At 44.1% G+C, this 15,965-nt stretch overlaps 1 protein-coding gene across 1 annotated transcript in view; it reads left to right on the top strand.

Annotated features, from left to right (window-relative positions):
* The first annotated feature begins 5,561 nt into the window (after positions 1-5,561).
* kcnk1b (potassium channel, subfamily K, member 1b) overlaps positions 5,562-15,965 on the top strand; it is an 11,252-nt gene continuing 848 nt past the window's right edge. The window contains exons 1-2 of the mRNA XM_071394401.1: positions 5,562-6,260; positions 11,206-11,601. Of these exons, the coding sequence (XP_071250502.1) occupies positions 5,906-6,260; positions 11,206-11,601 (751 nt within the window). The 5' untranslated portion in view covers positions 5,562-5,905. The remainder of the gene's footprint in view (positions 6,261-11,205; positions 11,602-15,965) is intronic.

The following is a 15,965-nucleotide window of genomic DNA, read 5'->3' as shown; positions in this document are numbered from 1 at the left end:
CGGAGAAAAAGGGGCCGGAGGGCGGGCTGCCTTCTGAGAATTTGTAGACGATTGACTAAACCTCCACCGCCTTCCATTCTGCTAGCAAACGTGCAATCTTTGGAAAATAACATTTTTGAATTAAGAGGAAGATTAAACTGCCAACGGGACATTCAAAACTGTAATATCTTAAGCTTCACGGAGTCGTGGCTGAACGACAACATTATCAACATACAGCTGGCTGGTTATACGCTATATTGGCAGGATAGAACAGAAGCGTCTGGTAAGACAAGGGGCGGCGGACTATGTATTTTTGTAAATAACATCTGGGGCATGATATCTAAGGAAGTCTTGAGGTTTTGCTCGCCTGAGGTAGAGTATCTCATGATAAGCTGTAGACCACACTATCTACCTAGAGAGTTTTCATATGTATTTTCCGTAGCTGTCTACATACCACCACAGACTGATGATGTTACTAAGACAGGCAAAGCGTCAATACAGGACTAAGATCGAATCGTACTACACCGGCTCTGGCACTCGTCGGATGTGGCAGGGCTTGCAAACCACTACAGACTACAAAGGGAAGCAAAGCCGAGAGCTGCCCAGTGACACGAGCTTACCAGATGAGCTAAACTCCTTCTATGCTCGCTTCGAGGCAAATAACACTGAAACATGCATGAGAGCACCAGCTGTTCTGGAAGACTTTGTGATCACACTCTCTGCTGCCGATGTGAGTAAGTCCTTTGAACAGGTAAACATTCACAAGGCCGCAGGGCCAGATTACCAGGATGTGTACTGCGAGCATGCGCTGACCAACTGGCAAATGTCTTCACTGACATGTTCATTCTCTCCTTGTCCGGGTCTGTAATACCAACATGTTTTAAGCAGACCACCATAGTCCCTGTGCCCAAGAACACTAAGGTAACCTGCCTAAATTACTACTGACCTGTAGCACTCACGTCTGTAGCCATGAAGTGATTTGAAAGGCTGGTCATGGCTCACATCAACACCATTATCCCAGAAACCCTAGACCCACTCCAATTTGCATACCGCCCTAACAGATCCACAGATGATGCAATCTCTATTGCACTCCACACTGCCCTTTCCCACCTGGACAAAAGGAACACCTATGTGAGAATGATATTCTTTGACTACAGCTCAGCGTTCAACACCATAGTGCCCTCAAAGCTGATCAGTAAGCTAAGGACCCTGGGACTGAACACCTCCCTCTGCAACTGGATCCTGGACTTCCTGACGGGCCACCCCCAGGTGTTAAGGGTAGGTAACAACACATCCGCCACGCTGATCCTCAACACAGGGCCCCTCAGGGCTGTGTGCTCAGTCCCCTCCTGTACTCCCTATTCACTCATGACTGCACGGCCAGGCATGACTCCAACACCATCGTTAAGTTTGCCGATGACACAACAGTGGTAGGCCTGATCACCGACAACAACGAGACAAACTATAGGGAGGAGGTCAGAGACATGGCCGTGTGGTGCCAGGACAACAGCCTCTCCCTCAACGTGATCAACGCAAAGGAGATGATTGTGGACTACAGGAAAAGGAGGACCGAGCACGCCCCCATTCACATCGATGGGTCTGCAGTGGAGCAGGTTGAGGGCTTCAATTCCTTGGTGTCCACATCACCAACAAACTAGAATGGTCTCCCTCAGGAGACTGAAAATATTTGGCACGGATCCTCAAAAGGTTCTACAGCTGCACCATCGAGAGCATCCTGACTGGTTGCATCACTGCCTGGTATTGCAATTGCTCGGCCTCCGACCGCAAGGCACTACAGAGGGTAGTGCATATGGCCCAGTACATCACTGGGGCAAAGCTTCCTGCCATCCAGGACCTCTATACCAGGCGGTAACAAAAGAAGACCCTAAAAATTGTCATAGACTGTTCTCTCTGCTACCGCACGGCAAGTGGGACCGGAGCGCCAAGTCTAGGTCCAAGAGGTTTCTAAACAGCTTCTAAGCCATAAGACTTCTGAACATCTAATCAAATGGCTACCCAGACTATTTGTATTGCCCCCCCCCCCCTCTTTTACACCGCTGGTACTCTCTGTTATCATCTATGCATAGTCACCTTAATAAATCTACCTACATGTACATATTACCTCAATTACCTCGACTGACCAATGCCCCCGCACATTGACTCTGTACCGGTACCCCCCTGCACATAGTCTCGCTATTGTTTTTTTACTGCTGCTCTTTAATTAATTACTTGTTACTTTTATTTCTTTTTCTTTTTTCTTCTTTTTTCTTTAAACTGCATTGTTGGTACCTGTTGTATTCGGCGCATGTGACTAATAAAATGTGATTTGATATGAATGTGGTCAAGCAATGTAGCCGATTGATTCCTTCTTGATGAATAAATAAAACAAAAATGTTTCTCTGTAATACTAGCCACCTAGCAATTTTATAAAGTTGTCTTTACCTAGCCAGCTAGATAGGTCCCCAATCTCTCAAGCTCCTAACTAGTTGTTCATGTCCCTGCCTGTACATACTGTAGCTAAACTACACTCTGTTGATGAGCCGTTTCTTATGAGAAACTGCTAAGATAAATCTAATCACACACACACATATACACACACACCCACATACACACACACAGCAGAGTGGAGTGCTGCAGTCAGGGGGATGTGGTCTGTCAGTACACAACAACTGGTGCCAGTCTAGGTACTCTGTAACGGTTGTTTTCATAGAGACACTTTGCCAGCTTGCGTTGAAATGAGAAAGGTGTTGAGGGGATAGTGGAAGAAAAGAGAAGTAGTGGAGGAAAGGCGGATGAGAGAAAGAGAAGTGCTGGTGGATATGAGCTTATCATAAGAAAGTAACAAAGTTAGTAGGGTAGTGTACATAGCCTACAGATAGAACATTAGAATGTGAACCTGGTCAAATAGAAGGCCTATCCATTTATCTTAAAAGAGCAAAAGACTATTAAGTCTCATAGGCTGTGTTTACACAGGCAGCCCAATTCTGATATTTTTCACTAATTGATATTTTTGACCAATCAGATCAGCTCTGAAAAAGAGCTGATGTGGAACAATCTGATGTGATTTGTCAAAATACCAGAATTGGGCTGCCTGTGTAAATGCAGCCTTAGATTGTTAAATTACACTGCAGGTCAAAGTGCATAAAACATTATGCACTACAGGATCTGGAAAGAAGCCAGTTTAACAACTGGCCTCTTATCCTTATTCAAATGCTGTCGATGGGGACAGGGTCTGGGACAGGGTCTGGGACAGTGACGGGGACGCAGATGGTGCTGAAGATAAGTTTTGTAGATTAAAAAATATATGTACAGTGAGGGAAAAAAGTATTTGATCCCCTGCTGATTTTGTACGTTTGCCCACTGACAAAGAAATTATCAGTCTGTAATTTTAATGGTAGGTTTATTTGAACAGTGAGAGACAGAATATCAACAAAAAAATCCAGAAAAACGCATGTCAAAAATTTTATAAATTGATTTGCATTTTAATGAGGGAAATAAGTATTTGACCCCTCTGCAAAACATGACTTAGTACTTGGTGGCAAAACCCTTGTTGGCAATCACAGAGGTCAGATGTTTCTTGTAGTTGGCCACCAGGTTTGCACACATCTCAGGAGAGATTTTGTCCCACTCCTCTTTGCAGATCTTCTTCAAGTCATTAAGGTTTCGAGACTGACGTTTGGCAACTCGAACCTTCAGCTCCCTCCACAGATTTTCTATGGGATTAAGGTCTGGAGACTGGCTAGGCCACTCCAGGACCTTAATGTGCTTTTTCTTGAGCCACTCCTTTGTTGCCTTGGCCGTGTGTTTTGGGTCATTGTCATGCTGGAATACCCATCCACAACCCATTTTCAATACCCTGGCTGAGGGAAGGAGGTTTTCACCCAAGATTTGACGGTACATGGCCCCGTCCATTGTCCCTTTGATGCGGTGAAGTTGTCCTGTCCCCTTAGCAGAAAAACACCCCCAAAGCATAATGTTTCCACCGCCATGTTTGACGGTGGGGATGGTTTCTTGGGGTCATAGGCAGCATTCCTCCTCCTCCAAACACGGCAAGTTGAGTTGATGCCAAAGAACTCAATTTTGGTCTCATCTGACCACAACACGTTCACCCAGTTGTCCTCTGAATCATTCAGATGTTCATTGGCAAACTTCAGACGGGCATGTATATGTGCTTTCTTGAGCAGGGGGACCTTGCGGGCGCTGCAGGATTTCAGTCCTTCACGGCGTAGTGTGTTACCAATTGTTTTCTTGGTGACTATGGTCCCAGCTGCCTTGAGATCATTGACAAGATCCTCCTGTGTAGTTCTGGGCTGACTCCTCACCATTCTCATGATCATTGCAACTCCACGAGGTGAGATCTTGCATGGAGCCCTAGGCCAAGGGAGTTTGACAGTTCTTTTGTGTTTCTTCCATTTGCGAATAATCGCACCAACTGTTGTCACCTTCTCACCAAGCTGCTTGGCAATGGTCTTGTAGCCCATTCCAGCCTTGTGTAGATCTACAATCTTGTCCCTGACATCCTTGGAGAGCTCTTTGGTCTTGGCCATGGTGGAGAGTTTGGAATCTGATTGATTGATTGCTTCTGTGGACAGGTGTCTTTTATACAGGTAAGAAACTGAGATTAGGAGCACTCCCTTTAAGAGTGTGCTCCTAATCTCAGCTCGTTACCTGTATGAAAGACACCTGGGAGCCAGAAATCTTTCTGATTGAGAGGGGGTCAAATACTTATTTCCCTCATTAAAATGCAAATCAATTTATAACGTTTTTGACATGCGTTTTTCTGGATTTTTTTGTTATTCTGTCTCTCACTGTTCAAATAAACCTACCATTAAAATTATAGACTGATCACTTCTTTGTCAGTAGGCAAACGTACAAAATCAGCAGGGGATCAAATACTTTTTTCCCTCACTGTATATACATTTTTATGACTATTTATCAGGGGTAGCAGCAGCACCCTCAGCACCTCTACTTCCTGCAGCTATTCCATCCCTTTACTTAGATTTGTGTGTATTAGGTTGCTGTTGTGGAATTGTTAGATTACTTGTTAGATATTGCTGCACTGTTGGAACTAGAAGCACAACCATTTCGCTACACCCACAATAACATCTGCTAAACACGTGTACGTGACCAATAAAATTTGATTTGATTTATGGGTGAACCTGCAATAAAGCATTTCATTGCACCTTGTACTCCATGTACAGTATAGTATATACTGTCTACAGTATATACAGTGTATATGACAAATAAACAAACTTGTCTTGACATACACACACACACAGACTGGTAGTCTATTGGAAAAGGGATGAGACAGGCCACAGCACAATCTACTAAAATAATACAGTTGTCCCTCTAATGCATTGCTCTCATGTCTGTCAGTCTCTTTGGTAGGGGTTAACTCACAGTCAACAGTCAACCCCCCAATGTCACTTTCAGCAATAGCATCTCATCTTAGAAAACGGTGTGGTTTCACTACGCCCTTGGCTTTGTCACTGATCGTATGTTACCTTCGTGAACAATGACTAAAGACAAAGAGGTGCTATATACTAGCTCTCTACGCCCACGTGTCTGTTTCGATGTGTTTCACCTAGGAGGAGAGAAGAGGGGAACAGACTGACGTAACATAGTCCGGCACCCTCTGCCGACACATCATCCTCTTCTCAGCAGCAGAACGACCCTTCTCGGTGAAAGTGAACAGAATATACAGAGGACAGACAGAGAGGACACGGAAAAGAAACCAAAACGTATATAGTAACGATTCTCACATGCTTGCTTTTGGTCGTAGTTGATAAGGACCGCGCACTTGAACTAGAAATAAGCTACATGCTATTTTAGCCGACGTGTTACTATTTTAGCGTCTATAAACTATTCATTGTTTATGTCAAGAGTATAAACTGTAACACATTGAGGTTCCAAGAACTCTTAGAAAATGCTACAATCTCTAACTAGCAATTCGTGTGTGCGGTTGATACAAAGTCACAAATCAACATGGTATTTTTTGCTTCTAGTCTTGGGATATATTCTTTATCTTATATTCGGAGCTGTTGTCTTTTCATCGGTGGAACTGCCTTATGAAGACCTGCTAAGACAGGAGTTACGAATCATCAAAAAACAGTTCCTCCAAGACAACGAATGTCTGTCGGAAGAACGCCTTGAGAAGTTTTTGGAGAAAGCGCTCGAGGCCAGTAACTATGGAGTGTCCATTCTCAATAACGCATCGGCAAATTGGAATTGGGACTTCACCTCCTCACTCTTTTTCGCCAGTACTGTATTGTCTACCACAGGTGAGTCCGTCATTGGCCTATTAAAGTGTACTGCATTTCAGCCATCTAGGGGTGGGCTGGCTGGAGGTGATGCAGGCTGCGCGTCATAGCTCGTTCTACGTTGGCGCAATGACATCGCTCCCAGAAATGAATAGGTGACGTTCAGAAATGTGTTGCTCTTAATATATCTATTTTCGGGGAAATAAGAGAGATGCTTGATTATGTAGTTATGGATGATGGTTATACAGTTGATTATTGTCATAACCTTCTTTGTAACTAGGCACACGACCTGAAAGCAGTTTGCGTTTTGTTGCCCGTGACACTGAAATGTACCCTCTCGAGACACTGTACACCCAAGTAACACCTGGCTATGTTACATGAACTCAGCTCAGTGATGACAATACATATATGCCCCCAATGCAGCCATTGCACGCAACAAAGGCCTACTATATAGGCCTACGCCCCAAAATAGATGTCTGCATAGCTGCGGGGTGTGGGGTGCTGCAGCACCCCCTGACACATCAGAATAATAAAGAAAAAAATAATTTTTAAAAGTACGATATATTTTTTAGCAAAAGTAGTGCACTGGGCCTTTGCTAGTCCTGTATTAGCGGACCAATATAGGCTTCTGAAGCGCAGGCCAAAAACAATTCTGCTCCTCCACACCCTCCCGCCTGATCTCATAACCTGGTCAGGTAAAACTCTGGGTCCTATTCGTAGGCAATGACAAAACATTATTATTATTCCCTTTTCATCTGTGTTATGACTACAGCTCTGAGGGTTTTCTTGTCGGGTCATGTGAATTGGAAACCCTTTCAAACTACCACAAATCTTGTTATTATTCATTCTGAACCTGATATCAAAAGAGCCAGAGACAAAAACTTCAATGGACAACATATCAAATCAAACTTATTTATATAGCCCTTCTTACATCAGCTGATATCTCAAAGTGCTGTACAGAAACCCAGCCTAAAACCCCAAACAGCAAGCAATGCAGGCGTAGAAGCACGTACTCTGTAGTATAGTTAAGCTGCAGCTGGCCCAGAACAGAGCAGCATGTCTTGCTCTTCATTGTAATCAGATGGCTAATATTAATCAAATGCAGCCAGTCTCTCTTGGCTAAGAGTTGAGGAGAGACTGACTGCATCACTTCTTCTTTTTATAAGAAACATTCATGTGTTGAAAATTCCAAATTGTTTGCATAGTCAACTTATGCACAGCTCTGATGCACACACTTACCCCATCAGACATGTCACTAGGGGTCTTTTCATAGTCCCAAATCCAGAACAAATGCAAGAAGGCATACAGTATTATATAGAGCCATTATTGCATGGAACTCCGTTCAATCTCATATTGCTGAAATGAACAACAAACCTGGTTTAAGAAAACAAATAAAGCAACACCTCACGGCACAATGTCTCTCCCTTATTGACCTAGATAGTTTGTGTTTGTATTGATATGTAGGCTATTGGGCCATTTTTAAATGTATCAAGTTCTGTCCTTGAGCTGTTCTTGTCTATAAATGTTTTGTATTATGTCATGTTGCATGTTTTGTGTGGACCCCAGGAAGAGTAGCTGTGGCTTTTGCAACAGCAAATGGGGATCCTAATAAAATACCAAATACCGAGTCAACTAACTACTATTGCAGGGCTGAGCCTTATGCAAAGAATGGTTAAATTAGCTAGGTTTCCATCCAGTTGGCGATAGATCTTCATGCAAATATTCTCAAATCCACATAAATAAAACATGCTCATTTTCCGACCAGTGGTGTGTTTCCTCCAAACTGACTTGTTATAGATAAAAACCAGTGGTCAACCAGAACTGGTCAAGTTAAATAGACCACAGAACTGGTCATCTTAAATAGACCACAGAACTGGTCAACTTAAATAGACCACATAACTGGTCAACTTAAATAGACCACAGAACTGGTCATCTTAAATAGACCACAGAACTGGTCATCTTAAATAGACCACAGAACTGGTCATCTTAAATAGACCACAGAACTGGTCATCTTAAATAGACCACAGAACTGGTCAACTTAAATAGACCACATAACTGGTCATCTTAAATAGACCACAGAACTGGTCATCTTAAATAGACCACATAACTGGTCATCTTAAATAGACCACAGAACTGGTCAACTTAAATAGACCACAGAACTGGTCAACTTAAATAGACCACATAACTGGTCAACTTAAATAGACCACATAACTGGTCATCTTAAATAGACCACATAACTGGTCAACTTAAACAGACCACATAACTGGTCAACTTAAACAGACAACACGTAAGTAGACTGAATCCAATTGATGTAATATCCGCTGATGTCACCACACTGGGTCTCCCCTTCAAAACAGGCATTGCTTAATTTTTATGCAGGGTTTGATTCCTAAAATAACTTTCTATTCATTTTGACTTAATAAAAATATTGAAAATCATGGTAGGCCTATTCTGACATGAACTAGCCTAGTTTTCCATGATTGTGTTGGAGGGCCATGGCATTTTGAACACTCATGATAGGAACACTTCAACCAAAACATGCTACATGCTATTTTCTTTAAAGGGGCAATCTAGAGGTGGAACAATACCAAAACGGGCACCACACTATTGTTTTGGTAAAAAGCTAAGAGATGCGGCTGGAGAAGTGTAACCACTCTCAACTTCATAGACAGAGCTATGGATAGAAGGACTGGTCATCCATGAAATCAAATGTAACGTTTTAACCATGTTTTGAGGCTATATAGTGTTTGTTTACATTTACATTGTTACAAATATTGGATTAAAACAAGCTTCTATTTTGGGTTCTGAAGGATCAATGGGTACATACAGGTAACTGCCAAAAAAGGAAACACTTGAGTAAATGAGGGGATACAAAGTGTGTATTGAAAGCATGTGCTTCAACACAGGTGTGATTCCTGAGTTAATTAAGCAATTAACATCCCATCATGCTTAGGGTCATGTATAAAAATGCCCAGTTGCCCATTATTTTGACTACCATAGCTAGAAGAAGAGATCTCAGTGACTTTGAAAAAAGGGTCTACTACTGCCTTGTATGTGGTTCAGCTGGGCAGTAGACTACTGTCATCACTACTACTGCCATGTATGTGGTTCAGCTGGGCAATAGACTACTGTCATCACTACTACTGCCTTGTATGTGGTTCAGCTGGGCAATAGACTACTGTCATCACTACTACTGCCTTGTATGTGGTTCAGCTGGGCAATAGACTACTGTCATCACTACTACTGCCTTGTATGTGGTTCAGCTGGGCAATAGACTACTGTCATCACTACTACTGCCTTGTATGTGGTTCAGCTGGGCAATAGACTACTGTCCTCACTACTACTGCCTTGTATGTGGTTCAGCTGGGCAATAGACTACTGTCCTCACTACTACTGCCTTGTATGTGGTTCAGCTGGGCAATAGACTACTGTCATCACTACTACTGCCTTGTATGTGGTTCAGCTGGGCAGTAGACTACTGTCATCACTACTACTGCCTTGTATGTGGTTCAGCTGGGCAATAGACTACTGTCATCACTACTACTGCCTTGTATGTGGTTCAGCTGGGCAGTAGACTACTGTCATCACTACTACTGCCTTGTATGTGGTTCAGCTGGGCAATAGACTACTGTCATCACTACTACTGCCTTGTATGTGGTTCAGCTGGGCAATAGACTACTGTCATCACTACTACTGCCTTGTATGTGGTTCAGCTGGGCAATAGACTACTGTCATCACTACTACTGCCTTGTATGTGGTTCAGCTGGGCAATAGACTACTGTCCTCACTACTACTGCCTTGTATGTGGTTCAGCTGGGCAATAGACTACTGTCATCACTACTACTGCCTTGTATGTGGTTCAGCTGGGCAATAGACTACTGTCATCACTACTACTGCCTTGTATGTGGTTCAGCTGGGCAGTAGACTACTGTCATCACTACTACTGCCTTGTATGTGGTTCAGCTGGGCAATAGACTACTGTCATCACTACTACTGCCTTGTATGTGGTTCAGCTGGGCAGTAGACTACTGTCATCACTACTACTGCCTTGTATGTGGTTCAGCTGGGCAATAGACTACTGTCATCACTACTACTGCCTTGTATGTGGTTCAGCTGGGCAGTAGACTACTGTCATCACTACTACTGCCTTGTATGTGCTTCAGCTGGGCAGTAGACTATTGTCATCACTACTACTGCCTTGTATGTGGTTCAGCTGGGCAGTAGACTACTGTCATCACTACTACTGCCTTGTATGTGGTTCAGCTGGGCAGTAGACTACTGTCATCACTACTACTGCCTTGTATGTGGTTCAGCTGGGCAGTAGACTACTGTCCTCACTACTACTGCCTTGTATGTGGTTCAGCTGGGCAGTAGACTACTGTCATCACTACTACTGCCTTGTATGTGGTTCAGCTGGGCAGTAGACTACTGTCATCACTACTACTGCCTTGTATGTGGTTCAGCTGGGCAGTAGACTACTGTCATCACTACTACTGCCTTGTATGTGGTTCAGCTGGGCAGTAGACTACTGTCATCACTACTACTGCCTTGTATGTGGTTCAGCTGGGCAGTAGACTACTGTCATCACTACTACTGCCTTGTATGTGGTTCAGCTGGGCAGTAGACTACTGTCATCACTACTACTGCCTTGTATGTGGTTCAGCTGGGCAATAGACTACTGTCATCACTACTACTGCCTTGTATGTGGTTCAGCTGGGCAATAGACTACTGTCATCACTACTACTGCCTTGTATGTGGTTCAGCTGGGCAGTAGACTACTGTCATCACTACTCCTGCCTTGTATGTGTAGATTAAAAAAGTGATGCAAATATTTGGGATGTAGGTAACACTTTGTATTAAGGTTGGTCTTAACTAATATCAATATTGTATTAACATGTCGTTAGATAATGCTGTACTTTAACATTGATCATAATCTTAATTAAACACTGCTTTGTGTTTCCTCCAGGATACGGTCACACCGCTCCGCTCTCCGACGGGGGAAAAGCTTTTTGTATCGTCTACTCTGTGCTCGGTATCCCCTTCACCCTCCTCTTCCTCACCGCCGTGGTCCAACGCATCATGATCTTCAGCACCCGCCGGCCCGTCATGTATGTGTCCACCCGCTGGGGCCTGTCCAAACCTTTGGTAGCCATGGTCCACGCCACGCTCCTCGCCATCCTGGCTGCTTCCTGTTTCTTCCTCATCCCGGCGGCCATCTTCTCCTCCTTAGAGGAGAACTGGAACTTCCTGGAGAGTTTCTACTTCTGTTTTATATCTCTCAGTACCATCGGACTGGGAGATTACGTACCAGGAGAGTCCTTCAACCAGAGGTTCAGACAGTTCTATAAAGTGGGCATCACTGGTGAGTGTTCACATTTATTTGCTTGAATTGCTTTTAGCCCACAATAGGTGCTGAGTACATGAAAGATTGATGAATTATCTAGAACTGGGTTGATGAATGTTCCAGAACTGGGGTGATGAATGATCCAGAACTGGGTTGATGAATGATCCAGAACTGGGGTGATGAATGATCCAGAACTGGGTTGATGAATGATCCAGAACTGATGTGATGAATGATCCAGAACTGGGTTGATGAATGATCTAGAACTGGGTTGATGAATGATCTAGAACTGGGTTGATGAATGATCTAGAACTGGGTTGATGAATGATCTAGAACTGGGTTGATGAATGATCCAGAACTGGGGTGATGAATGATCCAGAATTAAGTTGATGAATGATCCAGAATTAAGTTGATGAATGATCCAGAACTGGGGTGATGAATGATCCAGAACTGGGGTGATGAATGATCCAACTGGGGTGATGAATGATCCAGAACTGGGTTGTCCAAATTAAAGTGAACTTAAATAACCAGATAAATAGAGATACAGCAACATCCAACACCTTGAGGCTCTGCATTGGACAGGTTCGTTGTGAGGCTCTGGATGCTATTGGACAGGTTTGTCTTGAGGCTCTGGATGCTATTGGACAGGTTTGTCTTGAGGCTCTAGATGCTATTGGACAGGTTTGTCTTGAGGCTCTGCATTGGACAGGTTCGTCTTGAGGCTCTAGATGCTATTGGACAGGTTTGTCTTGAGGCTCTAGATGCTATTGGACAGGTTTGTCTTGAGGCTCTAGATGCTATTGGACAGGTTTGTCTTGAGGCTCTAGATGCTATTGGACAGGTTTGTCTTGAGGCTCTGCATTGGACAGCTTCGTTGTGAGGCTCTGGATGCTATTGGACAGGTTTGTCTTGAGGCTCTAGATGCTATTGGACAGGTTTGTCTTGATGCTCTGCATTGGACAGGTTCGTTGTGAGGCTCTAGATGCTATTGGACAGGTTTGTCTTGAGGCTCTAGATGCTATTGGACAGGTTCGTCTTGAGGCTCTAGATGCTATTGGACAGGTTTGTCTTGAGGCTCTAGATGCTATTGGACAGGTTTGTCTTGAGGCTCTGCATTGGACAGGTTCGTCTTGAGGCTCTAGATGCTATTGGACAGGTTTGTCTTGAGGCTCTAGATGCTATTGGACAGGTTTGTCTTGAGGCTCTAGATGCTATTGGACAGGTTTGTCTTGAGGCTCTAGATGCTATTGGACAGGTTTGTCTTGAGGCTCTAGATGCTATTGGACAGGTTTGTCTTGAGGCTCTAGATGCTATTGGACAGGTTTGTCTTGAGGCTCTGCATTGGACAGGTTCGTCTTGAGGCTCTGGATGCTATTGGACAGGTTTGTCTTGAGGCTCTGCATTGGACAGGTTCGTCTTGAGGCTCTAGATGCTATTGGACAGGTTTGTCTTGAGGCTCTAGATGCTATTGGACAGGTTCGTCTTGAGGCTCTAGATGCTATTGGACAGGTTTGTCTTGAGGCTCTAGATGCTATTGGACAGGTTTGTCTTGAGGCTCTAGATGCTATTGGACAGGTTTGTCTTGAGGCTCTGCATTGGACAGCTTCGTTGTGAGGCTCTGGATGCTATTGGACAGGTTTGTCTTGAGGCTCTAGATGCTATTGGACAGGTTTGTCTTGATGCTCTGCATTGGACAGGTTCGTTGTGAGGCTCTAGATGCTATTGGACAGGTTTGTCTTGAGGCTCTGGATGCTATTGGACAGGTTTGTCTTGAGGCTCTAGATGCTATTGGACAGGTTTGTATTGAGGCTCTAGATGCTATTGGACAGGTTTGTCTTGAGGCTCTAGATGCTATTGGACAGGTTTGTCTTGAGGCTCTAGATGCTATTGGACAGGTTTGTCTTGATGCTCTGCATTGGACAGGTGTGTCTTGAGGCTCTAGATGCTATTGGACAGGTTTGTCTTGAGGCTCTGCATTGGACAGGTTCGTCTTGAGGCTCTGGATGCTATTGGACAGGTTTGTCTTGAGGCTCTAGATGCTATTGGACAGGTTTGTCTTGAGGCTCTGGATGCTATTGGACAGGCTTGTCTTGAGGCTCTAGATGCTATTGGACAGGTTTGTCTTGAGGCTCTGCATTGGACAGGTTCGTCTTGAGGCTCTAGATGCTATTTGACAGGTTAGTCTTGAGGCTCTAGATGCTATTGGACAGGTTTGTCTTGAGGCTCTGCATTGGACAGGTTCGTTGTGAGGCTCTAGATGCTATTGGACAGGTTTGTCTTGAGGCTCTGGATGCTATTGGACAGGTTTGTCTTGAGGCTCTAGATGCTATTGGACAGGTTTGTATTGAGGCTCTAGATGCTATTGGACAGGTTTGTCTTGAGGCTCTGTATTGGGCAGGTTCGTTGTGAGGCTCTGGATGCTATTGGACAGGTTTGTCTTGAGGCTCTAGATGCTATTGGACAGGTGTGTCTTGAGGCTCTAGATGCTATTGGACAGGTTTGTCTTGAGGCTCTAAATGCTATTGGACAGGTTTGTTGTGAGGCTCTAGATGCTATTGGACAGGTGTGTCTTGAGGCTCTAGATGCTATTGGACAGGTTCGTTGTGAGGCTCTGGATGCTATTGGACAGGTTTGTCTTGAGGCTCTAGATGCTATTGGACAGGTGTGTCTTGAGGCTCTAGATGCTATTGGACAGGTTTGTCTTGAGGCTCTAAATGCTATTGGACAGGTTTGTCTTGAGGCTCTAGATGCTATTGGACAGGTTTGTCTTGAGGCTCTGCATTGGACAGGTTCGCTGTGAGGCTCTAGATGCTATTGGACAGGTTTGTCTTGAGGCTCTAGATGCTATTGGACAGGTTTGTCTTGAGGCTCTAGATGCTATTGGACAGGTGTGTCTTGAGGCTCTAGATGCTATTGGACAGGTTTGTCTTGAGGCTCTAAATGCTATTGGACAGGTTTGTTGTGAGGCTCTAGATGCTATTGGACAGGTGTGTCTTGAGGCTCTGGATGCTATTGGACAGGTTTGTCTTGAGGCTCTAGATGCTATTGGACAGGTTTGTCTTGAGGCTCTAGATGCTATTGGACAGGTTTGTCTTGAGGCTCTAGATGCTATTGGACAGGTTTGTCTTGAGGCTCTAGATGCTATTGGACAGGTTTGTCTTGAGGCTCTAGATGCTATTGGACAGGTTTGTCTTGAGGCTCTAGATGCTATTGGACAGGTTTGTCTTGAGGCTCTAGATGCTATTGGACAGGTTTGTCTTGAGGCTCTGCATTGGACAGGTTCGTTGTGAGGCTCTGGATGCTATTGGACAGGTTTGTCTTGAGGCTCTAGATGCTATTGGACAGGTGTGTCTTGAGGCTCTAGATGCTATTGGACAGGTTTGTCTTGAGGCTCTAAATGCTATTGGACAGGTTTGTCTTGAGGCTCTAGATGCTATTGGACAGGTTTGTCTTGAGGCTCTGCATTGGACAGGTTCGCTGTGAGGCTCTAGATGCTATTGGACAGGTTTGTCTTGAGGCTCTAGATGCTATTGGACAGGTTTGTCTTGAGGCTCTAGATGCTATTGGACAGGTGTGTCTTGAGGCTCTAGATGCTATTGGACAGGTTTGTCTTGAGGCTCTAAATGCTATTGGACAGGTTTGTTGTGAGGCTCTAGATGCTATTGGACAGGTGTGTCTTGAGGCTCTGGATGCTATTGGACAGGTTTGTCTTGAGGCTCTAGATGCTATTGGACAGGTTTGTCTTGAGGCTCTAGATGCTATTGGACAGGTTTGTCTTGAGGCTCTAGATGCTATTGGACAGACTCATCTTGCTCTTTAGAAGCCAAAAACCAGAAGCCTTTTGCTGTGAAAGAGAACACAGCTCCTGGATAAGAAGAGAGAGAAAAAGGCTGATTTTAACTTAATAGGGGGTCCTGTATATTTTATTTGGATTGCCCTCAGCACTTCTGGCATGTTTTTGAAGTTTGGCTGACTCTGAGACAGGAGAATATTCACATATCTTTCCTGAACATCCCCTCTTCCCTCATCAATACACAGAAAGGCTTGGCATCATTGTAGACCTCTAAATTAATGTAGACTGCTACTGCTATTCAGAGACTTTAGTTGATCTAAATTCTAGTTAAAAAATGATTATGACCATAGTAATGATCATGATAATAATGAGCTCATCTATTATTGGGAAAACCAACACCAATACCTTTCTACTGACGACACGCTGCTTGCTGGGCTCATCAGTGCCCTCTCCCTCCCCCTAGTGGTTAGATAGAAAAACGAACAATGTTGTGAGGTTATGATTTCCATGCTATGAACTGAGTCAGCTGAGGGTTTCAATGAGCCAGTGATGAGTTGGAGAAGAGGAGAGCTGCAGATAGCCTATTCAGTAT

Source organism: Salvelinus alpinus, chromosome 3 (genome assembly GCF_045679555.1).
Source record: "Salvelinus alpinus chromosome 3, SLU_Salpinus.1, whole genome shotgun sequence".
Lineage (NCBI taxonomy): Eukaryota > Metazoa > Chordata > Actinopteri > Salmoniformes > Salmonidae > Salvelinus > Salvelinus alpinus.
Note: the sequence above shows the minus strand (reverse complement) of the source record. Positions and strands in the feature narration are given on the sequence as shown.